The sequence below is a fragment of the Pseudorasbora parva genome, chromosome 19, assembly GCF_024679245.1.
Source record: "Pseudorasbora parva isolate DD20220531a chromosome 19, ASM2467924v1, whole genome shotgun sequence".
NCBI classification, from domain to species: Eukaryota; Metazoa; Chordata; class Actinopteri; order Cypriniformes; family Gobionidae; genus Pseudorasbora; species Pseudorasbora parva.
The window spans coordinates 15,892,499-15,907,964 of NC_090190.1; the positions used below are offsets into that span (position 1 = coordinate 15,892,499).

At 37.5% G+C, this 15,466-nt stretch overlaps 2 protein-coding genes across 5 annotated transcripts in view; both read left to right on the forward strand.

The window, feature by feature from the left end:
- The first annotated feature begins 149 nt into the window (after positions 1-149).
- gtf2h4 (general transcription factor IIH, polypeptide 4) lies at positions 150-12,565 on the forward strand. 2 transcript variants are annotated; one of them, XM_067426241.1, is made up of 14 exons: positions 150-307; positions 620-735; positions 2,445-2,549; positions 4,590-4,721; positions 4,807-4,992; positions 5,089-5,197; positions 6,334-6,402; positions 6,567-6,650; positions 9,014-9,182; positions 9,280-9,410; positions 9,489-9,536; positions 11,081-11,159; positions 11,628-11,689; positions 11,804-12,565. In XM_067426241.1, the coding sequence occupies exons 2-14, from the start codon at positions 620-622 to the stop codon at positions 11,912-11,914; spliced, it is 1,401 nt and encodes a 466-aa protein (XP_067282342.1). In that variant the 5' UTR covers positions 150-307; the 3' UTR covers positions 11,915-12,565. The 2 variants fall into 2 exon arrangements, with proteins under 2 accessions (XP_067282342.1, XP_067282343.1); XM_067426242.1 differs by lacking the exon at positions 150-307 and having other exon boundaries at positions 656-778.
- Positions 12,566-12,923: 358 nt separating this feature from the next.
- Positions 12,924-15,466, forward strand: part of sh3bp5lb (SH3-binding domain protein 5-like, b) — a 19,310-nt gene continuing 16,767 nt past the window's right edge. Inside the window, exons 1-3 of one of the 3 annotated variants that reach the window (XM_067425315.1) lie at positions 12,924-13,298; positions 13,382-13,634; positions 13,870-13,932. In XM_067425315.1, the coding sequence (XP_067281416.1) occupies positions 13,389-13,634; positions 13,870-13,932 (309 nt within the window). In that variant the 5' untranslated portion in view covers positions 12,924-13,298; positions 13,382-13,388. Of the gene's footprint in view, positions 13,635-13,869; positions 13,933-14,303; positions 14,341-15,466 lie in introns of all 3 variants that reach the window. The other 2 variants (XM_067425316.1, XM_067425314.1) reach the window with 2 other exon arrangements.

The following is a 15,466-nucleotide window of genomic DNA, read 5'->3' on the forward strand; positions in this document are numbered from 1 at the left end:
CAGTTTAGGTTTATAATACATATTTTAAAATGTATGCATTTAAAAAGCACCAAATATAAGTCCATATTTCTTTTATTAAAAAGTAAAAAAAAATAATAAAAAAAAGAGTAGTTTATCAAAAATTCTCTCCCCAGTCTCCCAGGCACGGCACTTCAACCAATCAGACTGCTTGTTTCGTGATCACGTGATCATTCAACATGGCTTCATACTAGCCTCACTGAATGCGTAGATGAATGCTTATGAAGAAATAAAATGATTTACATAATTTAATGCACTGTATTTTGCTCCCAAACACATGTGAAACAAGGTAAGACTGCGTACTATAATTTAAATTAAATTAACGATAAATTTAAGATAAATGTAGCTTTTAATTACGTTTCCCCTATTCATTAACGGTAGAACACAAAAGTCCCAAGGTTTCATTTTTTGTACATTTTGTCTTCACTTCTTTCGTATTTGTTGATGTTGACTTCTGTTTTTAAATGTATTTAGTATAAGTTTTATTCATTAAACACCGTAGTCGTAGATTTCTGTGTGCAAAGATATCAGTCATAATTATTTTTTTAATGGCAGAAGTTTTAATGCAAGTCATCGTATTCATCTGTCTGCGCTGTTACAGATGAAGTTTCGCGTCCAGCTGCAGTGTAAGAACTTGCATGAGTATCTAAAGGAATTGAGCCCTGAGGTCCTCGACAGGCTCTACAATCATCCAGCAACATGCCTGGCAGTATACAGGTTCATCTTGCTTTAGTGTTTGTGTGTGTGCGTGTGTATGTAGGTATGTATGTATATGTATGCCACTTAGTTTTTTTTTTAATCTAATAACATTCACAAATTTCATATGTGGCTTAATTGTTCACATACTTTTCTGAGCCCATTATATAACACATGGCCATAACCATTTTTGTGGGTATTAAGTTGTTGATCTTTCTCTTTATTTAAAGGAATGAAATGATTAAAGTATTAAAAGGGATTTAAGGGAATTACGAAAAAGAAATAAGAATTGCAAAAATTCCAGGTGTTTTAAAAAATGTAATATTATTTTTGTGACGCAAAGCTGAATTTTAGCATCATTATACTCCAGTCTCCAGAGTCACATGAGAAACATTTATGATTATTATCAATGTTGAAAACAGTTGTGTAAACATTTTTTAAAGGAAGTGTATGTAAGATTGTGGCCAAAACTTGCACTACAATCAAATGATTGTAGAGCAGTGTATTCCGAATGCTGAAACACTACTGACTTCTTGATTGGTCGATAGGTAGAGGGTTGAGCTTCAGGCCAAAACACAACATGTCAACATCAACATCGTTTGAGGGCTGCAACAACAACTTTTAAATGACAATATCCTGGCCGGACTACTGTTGTCAGTGATATAAGTATTTGAAATTAACATGATTTTTTTTAATGTCCAGTGACATATCAGGGCCATTTTATGATTAATTGAAATACATTTCTTACATACAGTTCCTGTCTTACTGCCCCTACATTTTTGAACGGTAGTACAATGTTGCAAAAGCTTTCTATTTCAGATAAATAATGTTCTTTTGTACTTTCTATTCATCAAAGAATCCTAAAAAAAATGTACACAACTGTTTTCAACATTGATAATGATCAAAATGTCCCAGTCATCAGCTCACTCACTGCAACTGCACTAGACTTCCCACCTGCAAACAACCTCCACCATCAACCGCATCTGACAGCAATCAATCACCCTCATCACGCCTTGTATTTAAGCAGTCACCTTCCACCTCACTATTGTCTGGTCTTGTCTATGACAAGCACACATGACCTACCCTGTCTTGCTCACCTGAGAACCTACCTGAAATAGTCAGACAGCCTGTGTCCATTCATTTGTGCCTGCCAGGGTCATCTGTTCACCCGTTTCACCAGCATCCTGGACCAGTCCTTCACCTGCACCGAGAACACGGTTACAAGCCTGCTAAATCACCAACTATCATATGCATATCCTCTCACCTGTTTGTCTCTCCTCTCTACCTCCGGATTTCTCTGCAATAAACCATTAACATTAACCTACATCGTCTGTTCTCGCACAAATGTTTCTTTAGCACCAAATCATCATCTCATTAGAATGATTTCTGAATGGTCATGTGACACTGAAGACTGGATTAATGATGCTGAAAATTTATTTTTGCATCAAATAAATAAATTGCATTTTTAAAATTCCTTTAAATTGAAAAAGTATTTTTTATTTTTTTTGCAATATTAACTCTTATCGATCAAACTATATATATATATATATATATATATATATATATATGCCTAATATGTAATAAATGCTAAACGTGTGGCAATTTGACCATTTCAAATTATTGGCTGGGACTTATCTCCCTCAATGTCTGTGGTGGTTACGGCCCTGATATAATACTAAAACGCAGTAATTTATGCTGATTTGCTCTTTCTCAATTTTATTTGCGCACAGGGAACTTCCAGCTTTGGCAAAGAATTATGTGATGCGAATGCTGTTTTTAGACCACCCTCTTCCACAGGCCGCAGTGGCACTTTGGGTTAAAAAAGACAGTCAAAAGTAAGTAAAATTTCTATAATTTTAATACAAATCATCATAACAGAATTATTTCTGAAGGATCGTGTGACAATGAAGACTGGAGTAACGATGCAGAAAATTACGCATTGCTGTCAGGAATAAGTGAAAATGAAAATCGGTTATTTCAAATTGTAATATTTCATTGCTGTATTTTTCATCAGATAAATGCAAGTTTGGTAAGCACAAGATACTTCTTTCAAATACATTAAAGAGGCCATATTTTGCCCTTGTTTAGGTAGAATAGGTTTTCATGCTTGAATGTTATATTTTACATTGTTGTAGTGTTTCAGTAATGCTCTGTTTAGTTTCTGTCTCTATGAAAACCCACTTCCAAAAAGCTTAATTGATCGTCTGGACCAATGTGTTGTAATTTGTTAACCACTTAGAGCATTTTTTGGAAATGTCACTCCACTTACCATAACCTCGAGTTTCAACACACTACTAACGTAACTCGACCAGGCCTCGGCCCTTGCATATGGCTTGTGTGGTCATGATTTAAAGGATGGGTATTGTAACGTGTATGTTCCTGTAAGAAACCTTAAAGGGTTAGTTCACCCAAAAAGGACATTTATGTCATTAATGATTCACCCTAATGTCGTTCCACACCCTTAAGACAGAATGAAAGTGTATGCACACTATACTGTCCATGTCCAGAAAGGTAATAAAAACATCATCAAAGTAGTCCATATGTGACATCAGTTAGGTAATTAGAATATCTTGATGCATCGAAAATACATTTTGGTCCAAAAATCACAAAAACTATTACTTTATTCAGCATTGTCTTCTCTTCCTCGTTTGTTTTCAATCCTCAAATAAAGATGCAAGCGGTTATAAATCAGCGGATTGATTCATGATTAGGCTCCCGTGCCAAACTGCTGAAATCACATGACATTGGCGATCCGAATCATGAATCAATACACTGATTCATAACCGTTCAAATCTTAATTTGATGATTGAAAACAAACAGGGAAGAGAAGACAATGATTTATAAAGTTGTTGTTTTTGTGATTTTTGGACCAAAATGTATTTAATGCTTCAAGAGATTCTGACCAACTGATGTCACATATGGACTACTTCGATTATGTTTTTATTCCCTTTCTGGACATAAACAGTATAGTGTGTATACACTTTTATACACTCTCAGACTAAATATAAAATATCTTAAACCGTGTTCTGAAGGTGAACGTAGGTCTTACGGGTGTGGAACAACATTAGGGTGAGTCTAGCCTGACAAGCCAGACCAAACATCTTGATGTGGAAACTTAACATTGACAGGGCTCAATCCAAGGGGCGGGATAAACGGTTGTTTTTCAAACTCCCTCTGCACACAATTGGATAGCGTTACAACCAACCAGAGCAACAAAGGTGAAGCGGAGGTAGTTGATAGATTAAACTTTCGCCGTATCCGGTCGGCAAAACTCCGAAAACATCTTCCCTTTTTAAGAATGACCTCAGTGCTGTTCTTTTCACAGAGAAAAGCTTAACTCCAAGTCTTTCAGAGTCGTGGGCAAAGCTGATTTGAAAGACTGCCTTTTGACAGCTTCTGTGTTTACTAGAAGCATGCAAACGCATCTCTGCCATCATCATCGTCAAGCCCCGCCCACCGACTCTATACACGATGTGATTGGCCTGACCAGAGCTTGGTTTTTACAGCTCATAAGTGTATTGAGAGTGGCTAGACGACACTCGCGGCAGATTAGATTTGCTGCCGCTAGGGAGCATCTAGATTTCGAGGCTATGGTGAGTCATTAATGACGTACATTTCATTTTGGGTTGAACTTACCCTTTAAGACTACAATCGAGGTGTTTCAGGGAGTTCAGAAACAGTGGTTACTGATATAGAGAATAACTACCTTTGTGTTTTGTAACTTGCAGATCGTTGTCATGCTCAAACAGCAAAAATACAGACTAAAGGAAATGTAAAATGTAAAAAATCATAATAGGCCATGTTTTAAAAAAAATTATCAACCCCCTATTTTGAATTATCTCTTTCTTATATGTTGGTGTCTTTGCTTTTCCAAGGGACCACGATCAGTGTGTGTCTGTGTTAACCGGTCTACGGCTCTGGCACAGTCAGCAGCTTCAGGGTGGTCTTCAAGGCTTTGTGCTCAACCCTGTGTTTAAAGACAACCTGAGAATAGCACTGCTAGGCGGGTGAGGAACACGGTTTTATTTGACAACCATCAGAGGGTTGCGGCAGCAGGTTTACCGGATTCATGTTCTCTTTTATCTTTGTCAGTGGTAAACCGTGGTCAGATGAGGGCAGCAGCCTGGGTCCCGATCGCCATGCGAGGGATGTAGAGAGTCTCGACCGCTATGCCATGGAGCGTTGGGAGGTCATCCTTCACTTCATGGTGGGATCTCCTAGCGCAGCCGTCAGCCAGGATCTGGCCCAGCTCCTCATACAGGCTGGGCTCATGAGGAGGTAGAGCACACCATCACTCCACTGATGCACCAACCAAAGTAGGTTGAATATGAAGGGTAGAGAAAAAATTATCTTGATCTGTTTTCTTTCTCTCAGCGAGGTTGGTGAGGCTCCTTGTATTACATCAGCAGGGTTTCAGTTCCTGCTGCTGGACACAGCATCTCAGCTGTGGTATTTCACCCTGCAGTACCTCAAAACAGCACAGGTCAGTGCACGACATATTACAGTCTGTACGTTAAATATCCCCTACAGTATGATATGTGTGTATCATAAGATAGTTAAAGGGTTAGTTCAACCAAAAATGAAAATTGTATCAATAATATCATACACTAATGTCGTTCGACACGCGATCCGAATCATGAATTGATAGGCTGATTCATAACCGTTCAAATCTTTGTTTCGAAATCAGCCCATCGCCTATATAAGTCATTATTTTGTTTTGTTTTTTGCGCACAAAAGCTATTCTCGTCGCTTCATAAAATTATTGTAGAACCACTGTAGTGAGATGGGCTTTGTAACGACGTTTTTAGTGCCTTTATGGGTTTTGAGAGAGGAAATGACATTGGTGTCAATGACGGCCTGTCTGAGCCATCGGATTTCAACAAAAATATCTTAATTTGTGTTCCGAAGATGAATGGAGGCCTTATGGGTGTCGAACGACATTAGGGTAAGTAATTAATGACAGAATTTTCATTTTTGGGTGAACTAACCCTTTAACATGCAAATATTAGTCCAACTGCGGATTCACATGTACCCATTTGAAATTATGAAGAACATTTGCGCATGCAAAAAGTGCAATAACAGCGAGAAGTGAGAGTCCTGTCAGAGAAAGATAAACAACTTAGCATGGCACAACAGTGTGTGTTTGCCTGTTTAACATATTGAAAAACATGGCTTTCTTCTTGCTTTGCTAACTTTACTTAAGAAAAGTTGACAAATTCAAGCGTCATCTCAAAATTGTGTCTCTATCGTATGAAAACATATGGCCGATTTCTTCAATAACTAAACATCTGGATGAGAGTACTTTGCATTTTCTGGGTTAGAAAACTTCCTGCACAACTATGCGTACACACACAAGGTATTTATTAATCTGATCATGAAATTAGTCAGATAAAAATGTTTGCATGGCAATTGCTCATTTTTTTGTTGAATTATTCAAGACTTGTACTTCAGTCTGATCATTTCCCCCCCAAGGTGTTTACATGATGGCTTTTCATTCCAGTTTATTGTGGCTTTTCATTCTGGTGGTTCATGTGTTATTAGGCTGCATGCAAATGTGGTTGGAGTGATGAAAATATGGTTCCACCTCATTATTAACAGTCAAATCTCTCTCCTTCATAGTCGAGAGGAATGGATCTGGTGGAGATTCTTTCCTTTTTGTTCCAGCTGAGTTTTTCAACTCTTGGTAGGGTAAGTGCTGCTTTTACAATGTCAATAACAACATATGAGTCATAGATAAAAGCCATTACTTATCATAATTAAATTAAAGAAGCCATTCTGCCATAGTCCCATAAAGTATGTTTGGTCTTATTAAAAAGTTTTGCTTTGTAGTTTGATATATGTTTTTCTTGCAGGACTATTCTGTGGAGGGCATGAGTGAGTCTCTGCTCACATTTTTGCAGCATCTAAGAGAGTTTGGTCTGGTTTTCCAAAGAAAGGTTTGACATCAACCCAAAAATACTGAATAACTACATATGTGTCCTCTAGTCAAAATATGTGCAGGATTTAAAATAGAATTTCTAGGAACTAGAGCGCAGTCCTCTAAGTCTGAGACAGAGTACAAATGTGGTTGAGACCGAGGCGAGACCAAGACCTTCAAAAAATGGTGTTAAGACCGGTCTCAAGACCAAGACAGGTCTCGAGTACTACACTATCTTCAGAAATAATTTTTTTTTTTTATTTCTTTCATCAATATAGAATGTTAAAAATAACAGCATTTAAACGAAATAGAAATATTGTTGCGATATGCATATTGCGATATGTACATTTGCGATATTTCAATAATTTCGATATATTGCACAGCCCTAGTGTGTGTATATATACATATGTGACATATGAGGACACAAATGTGCACAATGACATGGGTATTACAAGAAGAGGGTAAATTATGAGGACATTGGCCATGTCCCCACTTTTCAAAATGCTTATAAATCATACAGGATGAATTTTTTTTAGAAAGTAAAAATGTAGAATGTTTCCTATGATGGGTAGGTTTAGGGGCAGGGGCAGTGTAAGGGGATAGACAATACAGTTTTTATAGTATAAAAATCAATATGCCCTAGGAATGTCCCCATATGTCACAAAAACAAACTTGGTGTGTGTGTGTGTGTGTGTGTGTGTGTGTGTGTAGGCTATGTTGGGTTGACTTTGTTTACTTCTGTTATAAAGACGATTAAAACAGACGAAACAGGCAAGCTTAAAGCCTAAAATGAACTTGAGATATATAACCAATCGGAGGAGAGGCCTTATAGCCAATCATAGACGAAAAAAGGTGGTACCTTCCCCTACCATCCTGGGAAAAAAATATTGCGCCCCGCACGGCACTGACATCTTGGATCCGGAGTCTGAGCAGTTGTGATTTCAGGACCAGAGTTGCGCAGTAGAGAGCAGGAAGTACAGCCGCTATATCAAAAGCCCGCCCACACTCTCACAGATGCAGAACAATGAATTATGTTGGTGTGAAATAAAGTTATGGAAATGTAGAAATTAAAGCTAAAGCTCCAATCTGCTCCCAAAAATCCTGAAAAAGTCTGTTAGTTTCTCAGTGACAACTTCACTCAGAGAAGACATCGATCTCAGCAGTCAATCATGAGGTCACCCCCCTTCCCCACCCGCCCCCAACCATTTATATAATCAAATACCTAACTAAAACTAAACTTGTAATCACTTGAAATGAATTCATTGTGATGATAACTGCCTACAATGACATAAACTAACTTTGGGGATAAAATATTTGAAGTGTAATTTGATTGTTTAGTTTGCCTTGCATCCATTAGAAAACACAGAGGGGCGGCTATACTGGGACCGGCCACCTGGGGTGATTGAGGCACGGAGGCTTCAGTTTCTTAGAGGAGTGCTGCAGGCTTTAATTACAAGTAAATAGCTTTAATATTGGGAGAAATTCTCATGCCTCAGGAAGCCGCTTTCAAACAGCGGTAACTTGTTGAAATCGCGTTTGAATGCGCGTTCCCTTTAACTTTCAATTTCTCGATGGTGTGTGTACTCTGTGATTAGCGTGCAGTTTTAAATATAAGTCGGGCGCATCTGCTGCGAAACGAATCCTCTGCCACGGTCTAGTCCACTAACATGTAACACGCTAAAATGCAAGCGCTTTACCAACACGCAACAAACCTCATAACACACGCTCGTGTTCTCGTTACGTGATCACTGCTGCGAACAGCTTGTTCTAGATGAGCTGACAGAATTAAAGCAACTGTTATGATTATCCACCTGAATTAAATTGTCTTTATTTCTATAAAAAGCTAAACTAGAGTGGAGCTATAATATAAACTTCACCCACACACTCCTTCAAAAAACTTTCTATATTATGTTCTTTGAATGCTTCGTATTGAAAAATGTAGTGTATGTAATATCGTGGCCAAAACTGGTACTGCAATCACTTTCCCCTCCCCCTGACTCAAGGTTGCCAGATAAGCTGCATGATCCAGCAGGAATGTTTGTAGCTGCAGCTGTGATAACTAGAGCAGAGCTGGCAACCCGAATGCTGAAACACTACTGACTTTGTGATTGGTAGATATATGGAGGGTGGAGCTTCAGGCCAAAACACAATATGTCAACATCAGTTGAGGGCTGCAAAAACAACTTTTAAATGACAATATCCTGCCCGGACTACTGTTGTCAGTAATATAAGTATTTGATATTAACATGATTTCTTAATATCTAGAGACCTATCAGGGCAATTTTATGATTAATTGAAATACATTTCTTACATACAGTTCCTTTAAATATGTCTAAAACAAGCACTTGCACCAGTTGCTTCATCCGCTGCATCTTTTCACAGAGGAAGTCAAGGAGATACTACCCTACGAGGTTGGCCATAACTCTGTCTGCAGGAGTCACAGCAAGCCCTGCCTCTGGATCTGCCTGTTCTGCACTAGGAGCCACACCGGGAACAGGGGACACAGGCTTCATCATTGTAGAAACAAATTATCGAGTATATGCCTACACAAGTATGTAAGACACATATTACATGCACTGACATGTCTTGAAGGTATTGCGCTTTACGAGATCAGTCTAAACGCTTTTTTTTTAATCTATGTCCGACAGACTCTGAACTCCAGATTGCATTGGTAGCTCTATTTAGTGAGATGCTGTATCGGTTTCCTAACCTGGTTGTTGCTCAGGTAACCAGAGAGTCAGTGCAGCAGGCCATCAGTAACGGCATAACTGCACAGCAGGTGAGAGCCACTACCTAAGAGCTTATTGCTCTGCAGACTGCTTTGCCCTTTTAATTACATTTATTTTGTGATTTTCAGATCATTCACTTCTTAAGGACCCGAGCACACCCTGTAATGGTTAAACAGGTAATTTCCAACAGATTTATATGTATTATTGTGCTAATAAAAACGGTTTAATAAATTTTTTGCCGTAACTGAACAAACTTGGTCTAGTTTAGGTTTGGGCAATATAGATAAAATATACAGTTTGGGGTTAATAGTATATGACCCAAGACTAGTAGTAAAAAATGAAGACCAAGAGTCAGGAGTGCAATTATTTAAAGGAAAATGTTCTGAACAATAGTTTGCAGTTTCATCAGCAGAAGCCAGCTTCAGGTCTTGAGTTGAGTTCATAGATCGCGCTCCCTCTCTTCCCGTCTCGTCACCCCACCTATCGTACATACAATTGTCCCAATAGTTATACAGTTTTCAAGGTCTATCCACGTCATTACTGCAAAGTGGAGGATTCTGATTGGCACAGAGAATATGAAAAGTCATGGTAAATTTCCACACATTGCCTGTTAATCAGTTTCACATGTGTCTTTTGTTGACGCTTTCACCCCGGAATAAGGCCCGTAGTGACCTTCCTGATCTGGAGCAGGCGCCAGCTTGTCCAAAACAACAAGTCCAGCCATCTCTTAGGATGCCCGTTGTACACCATTCTCAACTCTGATCTGTAGCATAGAATATCGCGCACATACACAGATACACAGTCTGTCCAAGGTTGGAGCTGATTAAGCTCCAGTTCTAACCCCAAACACACTGATAGCATGTGCTTTTTCTCAGTGAGAGGTACAGACAATAGTACAGGCAATATGCATCTTGACTCTTAGTGTTTCAGTAAAAGGGAAATATACAATAAAATGAATTAAATGAAAGACAAATACATATTTCATATCTGGAAGCCGGGGTAAGTGAGCAAACACTATTTCTGCACTCATGGCATATTAGGGGTGTGTGATACCTCAAAAATCCAAACACGACACCTTGTTGCTAACAAGTGATTGTACCAATTCAGGTTCAACTTCTGTGCCACCACTGAAGTGCAAGGATTCATTTTATTGTTAGTGATTTTATTTAATTGGTAACAGCTCTATAGTGTCTCATTATTCTAATTGTATTAATTTATTAAATATAAGACTTCTCTCAAGCAGCAGTAGATGTAAAGGAATTTTAGGAGTGCTCGTCTGGTCTTGACTCGGTTTTGCCCTGCACACTGATCTTGGTCTTGACTACAATACTCTTTATAACCTATCATACCTTTAAATAGGGGGAATTTGTGTTTCAAAAATGGGTTTGGAACGACATGAGTAATTTCATCTTTGGATGAACTGTCCGTTTAATTTATAATAATGCATAATTATTAAAATAGTTTTTAATAATTTAAATTGAAATGATTAAGGATTTTTAACATTGTTTTTGTTAATCAAAAAAATTTTTACATTTAAAATCTCATTAATCCCTTTAATTAAAAATGCATTAATCCCTTTAGTTCACCCTTGTATTTTGAGATGTCCCTTAGGTGTCTCCCTTGTGCAATATGCCGATTCTTATTAAAAATTCCATACTGCAGTGCAAATATTCACTGCTTGATGCATGAACATGTTTGCATGTGTCATTCTGTCTTTCAGACCCCTGTTCTTCCCCCAACCATCACAGATCAGATCAGACTGTGGGAGCTTGAAAAAGATCGCTTACAGTTTACTGAGGGTGAGTCTTTGTGCATATGAGACCAGCTCTTCTTTGTAGTTCCAAAGCGAATTTACATTTCCCATTAACTCGGCCGATTTTTTGACTTCAAATAAAACCACTACATATTATACAATTATTTTATTACATTAGTGATTTTAATTATTTAAATAATACAGTGTTCCAGTTTTACTGAAATGGAACCTGTGAGAATGGCTTTCTCCATTTCAATAATAATAATAAAAACATCATCTTGATATTATAGCATGGGGAATTTGTTTTCATTCCATGGGTGACCTGCAGGGTTCATTCTCTCAAGTATAAATGTCAGACTGTATAAGAAGTGTGTTAGTGAAATGTAATACAAATAAAAAAATTAGCATTGGAATAAGGTTTGGGTCAGGGGGTCATAAACGCCACCTGAAAATATACAGATGTCTCAGTGATGCATTTTGTGTTCTTTAACTTTAAACCATGTTTTTCTTTCAGGAGTGTTATACAACCAGTTTTTATCCCAGGCTGATTTTGAAGTCTTGCGAGACAGAGCTCAGGTAAAAAAAAAAAAAAATGTTTTCCCCATTTTTACTTGGTGTACTTTCATAACCAGTAGCGGTCTCTCCTGCAGTAACGCACAGAGTACTGACAGTAAAGCCTCTGTTCTGCAGGGTTTAGGTGTGCTGGTTTGGCAGAACCCCGCTCACAGGGTCATGGTGGTGACGCCACATGGACACAGCGAGGTTAAGAGATTCTGGAAGAGACAAAAAAGCCATACATAAAGGAAATACGTAAAAATAGACCTTTAAGACCACGAGATACATCTTTCACTTGAGAACGATACTGAGAATTACTGCTTATGGTTGGACAAGAGGAACCATCTATAATGAGGACTATTTTGTGTATACTTAAGGTCATTTGTTAAAAAAAACCTTTCTATACATAGTTCAAAGCCTTTTGGTGTTTATGAGAGACCGTATGTGCATAATTATTATTCCCTTATGCTTTTGTGTCTGTCTTTGTTACATGTACGAGTTTAACTGACTGAAATAAATGCTGTTTACGCCGAATGCTAATTTCTTGTTTGATAACATGGAAATTTAGTCCATGAAATTTACATTTCAGTCACAAGTAATTGGGGTAAAATTACAGAATTCAGTTTAGCTTTTAGGATGATGCAGGGGAATGCATTTTAGTCTTAATAGGTGAAGCTCACAAAAACATGTCCAGGTCACATTTTTCAAAGATAAAAAAATAAATATAATTATGTTTTAAATAAATAATGCTTATTTTTTAGGGCCATTTGTGCATTATAAATACATAATTATGTTTTACATAAATAATGCTTATTTCTGTAGGACCATTTGTGCAATATTTTCATGGCAATTTCCAAAACAGATTTACATTAAAAATGTATATAAGTACAACAAAAACTGCTGTGGTGTATAATTAATTACTAATAGATTTTTTCTTCACAATATTGTTTAAAAGTGCGCTTAATTAAAAAAATAGATCATAAGAAATAGATGAAAATAATTTACTTTTTCTTTTGATATTTTCAGGATGAAATGCCATTTTGGTGATATATGCCAAGGACGTGTACTTTACGGGTTTCATCAGATTTATATTATAAACTTATTATTTTTGTTAGTAAACTTTTTTGGTTGTTTATTTGTTTTAGCCACCGCTGTCATAAATAAATAAAATAGCAGAGCATTTTCAGTGTGAAGATTTAAAATTGAGTATGATTTTATTTACAGTAGTTAGTTACAATGACTGGAGTAACTGGAAATTAGGCGGAAACTTTGGTTCATGAAGGATCATCATCCTGGACAAAAACAGAAAGGCAGCTGAGAGAGAGCGCAAGAAACAGGGAGGGGAATAAATAACGGGAACTAGCAACACTAACGTTACCAGTATTGAAATGACAATGTCAGTGACCATCAAGATGTCTGGCTGGAGCTTTCGCTGTATTTATGAGCCCTGAGCTGTGCGGTATGGAAAGGCTGTGATTTCTGCAGTTAGCCGTAAAGCTAAACGGTTCAGCACGGGTCATTCTGCGCTGTCAGCTCCACTGCATGACGCCTACCGCTGCAAACAAAACGCCTGCGCCGTTAAACGACACTCATTCACCGATTATGTAGCGCTTTATCGTAAAATTATCGGGTAAATATATATTTATAGGCATGGCAAACATTTAAACACTTATTTATTCTAAGTTTATAAGAGCAAAACGGGTCATTCTCAAGGCCAGGGATGGAACCGGGGCGGCAGCGTGAGAATCCCCCCGGATCCGGGGAGCCGGAGTCAGGGGAGTGGAGAGAGGAGAGCGCCGGGGTGGATGCCGAGGAAAGGGACGACACCCTGAAAAACAGAAGCGGGGACGGAGGAAATGAGGAAGTTACGAGCAAAACCGAGAACACTGAGCTGGTTGAGAAAGATAAGCCTGAGTTTGATGAAGATGAGGAACAGTATGAGGAAGAGCTGGACCCCAGGATTCAGGTATTAAGATTTGGACCCATAATAAACTTGATATTGTGACAGGTGCATTGACACAATATTCACAATTTGCTTCAATTAAGGGTTTATAATGGCAAAATTATATAAAATGATTTGTTTGTCTGTGATTAAGCAAGTTTTGTATAAATTCATATAATTGTGTCTGTTATTTAGTGCATACCGGTATATTAATAGTAATTAAATGTCAGATCTTCCCTCCCTGTTTCCCATTTGTCAGGAGGAGCTGGAACACTTGAATCAGGCCAGTGATGAGATCAACAGACTGGAACTACAGCTGGACGTGAGTAATTTGTGACACAACTACTGTCTCAAAGGTGCCTACTTTGACAGTAAGTGTGTCTTAGTTTGTGCGCTTACTAGCTATATATATACAGCTCTGGAAAAAATCAAGAGACCACTTAACATTGAGAAATCATATATATATATATATATATATATATATATATATATATATATATATATATATATATATATATATTCAGGAGTAGTATTTCCACACAAAACATTCCAAACAGAAAAAAGCACTTAAAATACCTGGATGATGCACTTAAAGGAATAGTTCACCCAAAAAGGGAAAAAATACTATGGAAGTCAATGGGGCTATCAGCAGTTACCGGCAATCTTCAAAATGTCTTCTTTTGTGTTCAACAGAAGAAAGAAATTCACAAATGTTTGGAACAACTTGAGGGTGAGTAAATTACACAATTTTCTTTTCTTTTTTTGGGTGAACTATCCCTTTAATTAACCGAAAAGCGGAAGTGTGCAATGTTGGACACTAAATGCGCTCAACTGTCGCAGCTTTTCTGCCATAGATGAGGGGGAAGGGCTATCAGTGATGTCAAAATAACCTTTCAACATTTATACAATGTGCGTCATTTGGGGCAGCTAATGTCTTTATTCAAAATGCACATGTGATGCCCTGAAATGAGAGGCAGCTTGAGTGAGCTCTTTAATTTCAAGTGCTATAATGTCTTGTAATCACATTTTGTTACACAAGTTTAAGTTGATCATTTCACACTTGTTCTATTTGTCTTTAGCTCTATTTTGCAAAGCCAAAATTTGTTTAAAGGGGTGATGAATTGAGAAATCATCTTTCCCTTGAGCCCTTTTCCCTTGATATATAAATGGTCATGGTAATTTAAGAATATCCTGTAAATTTCAGAGCTGAAAACTTCCTTGTTAGTAAAAGAAAAGCTTTAATAGACACCAGGCCCAGAAAACAAGGCTCTCAAATCAATGACATAATAAAAGGGGAAACACCGCCTCTACAGATAAATGTGTACGCTTGTTTCTGTAGCCCCACCCTCCAACGCATGGAGCTAAACGAGCAATAAACATGCCGAAGATGGCAAGATAATCGTTTGTAAACAAGTCTCAGGTCGACACTGGATTTGCAGACATTGAGATTAAAACACAATGCTGTGACTTCTACATTGTATCCGACAGGAATGGTGCAACACACTTATGTGAGTAAAACATAAACATTTTTTTTTAATTTGCGATAGTATTGCATTGTTACAGATAGGGCTGGGCCATATGGCAGAAAACTGTATCACGATATGGTGTTTCATATTGGTCGATATCAATAATTATTTATAATTTAATTACCTATTTAAAATAAGGACCAGGAGAAAAATATATTACATTTAAACAATTTTATTTTAAACCTTCCTCTGATTATAATCCCCTCAGTTATAAAGGCAGAAATGTCAACGCAACCACAGAAAACACTTTCAATTACACTAATTAACAATTACACTAATTAAAATGTAAACACAAGTCTAAAATCACAGTGAACACTTAATTATCTCTTA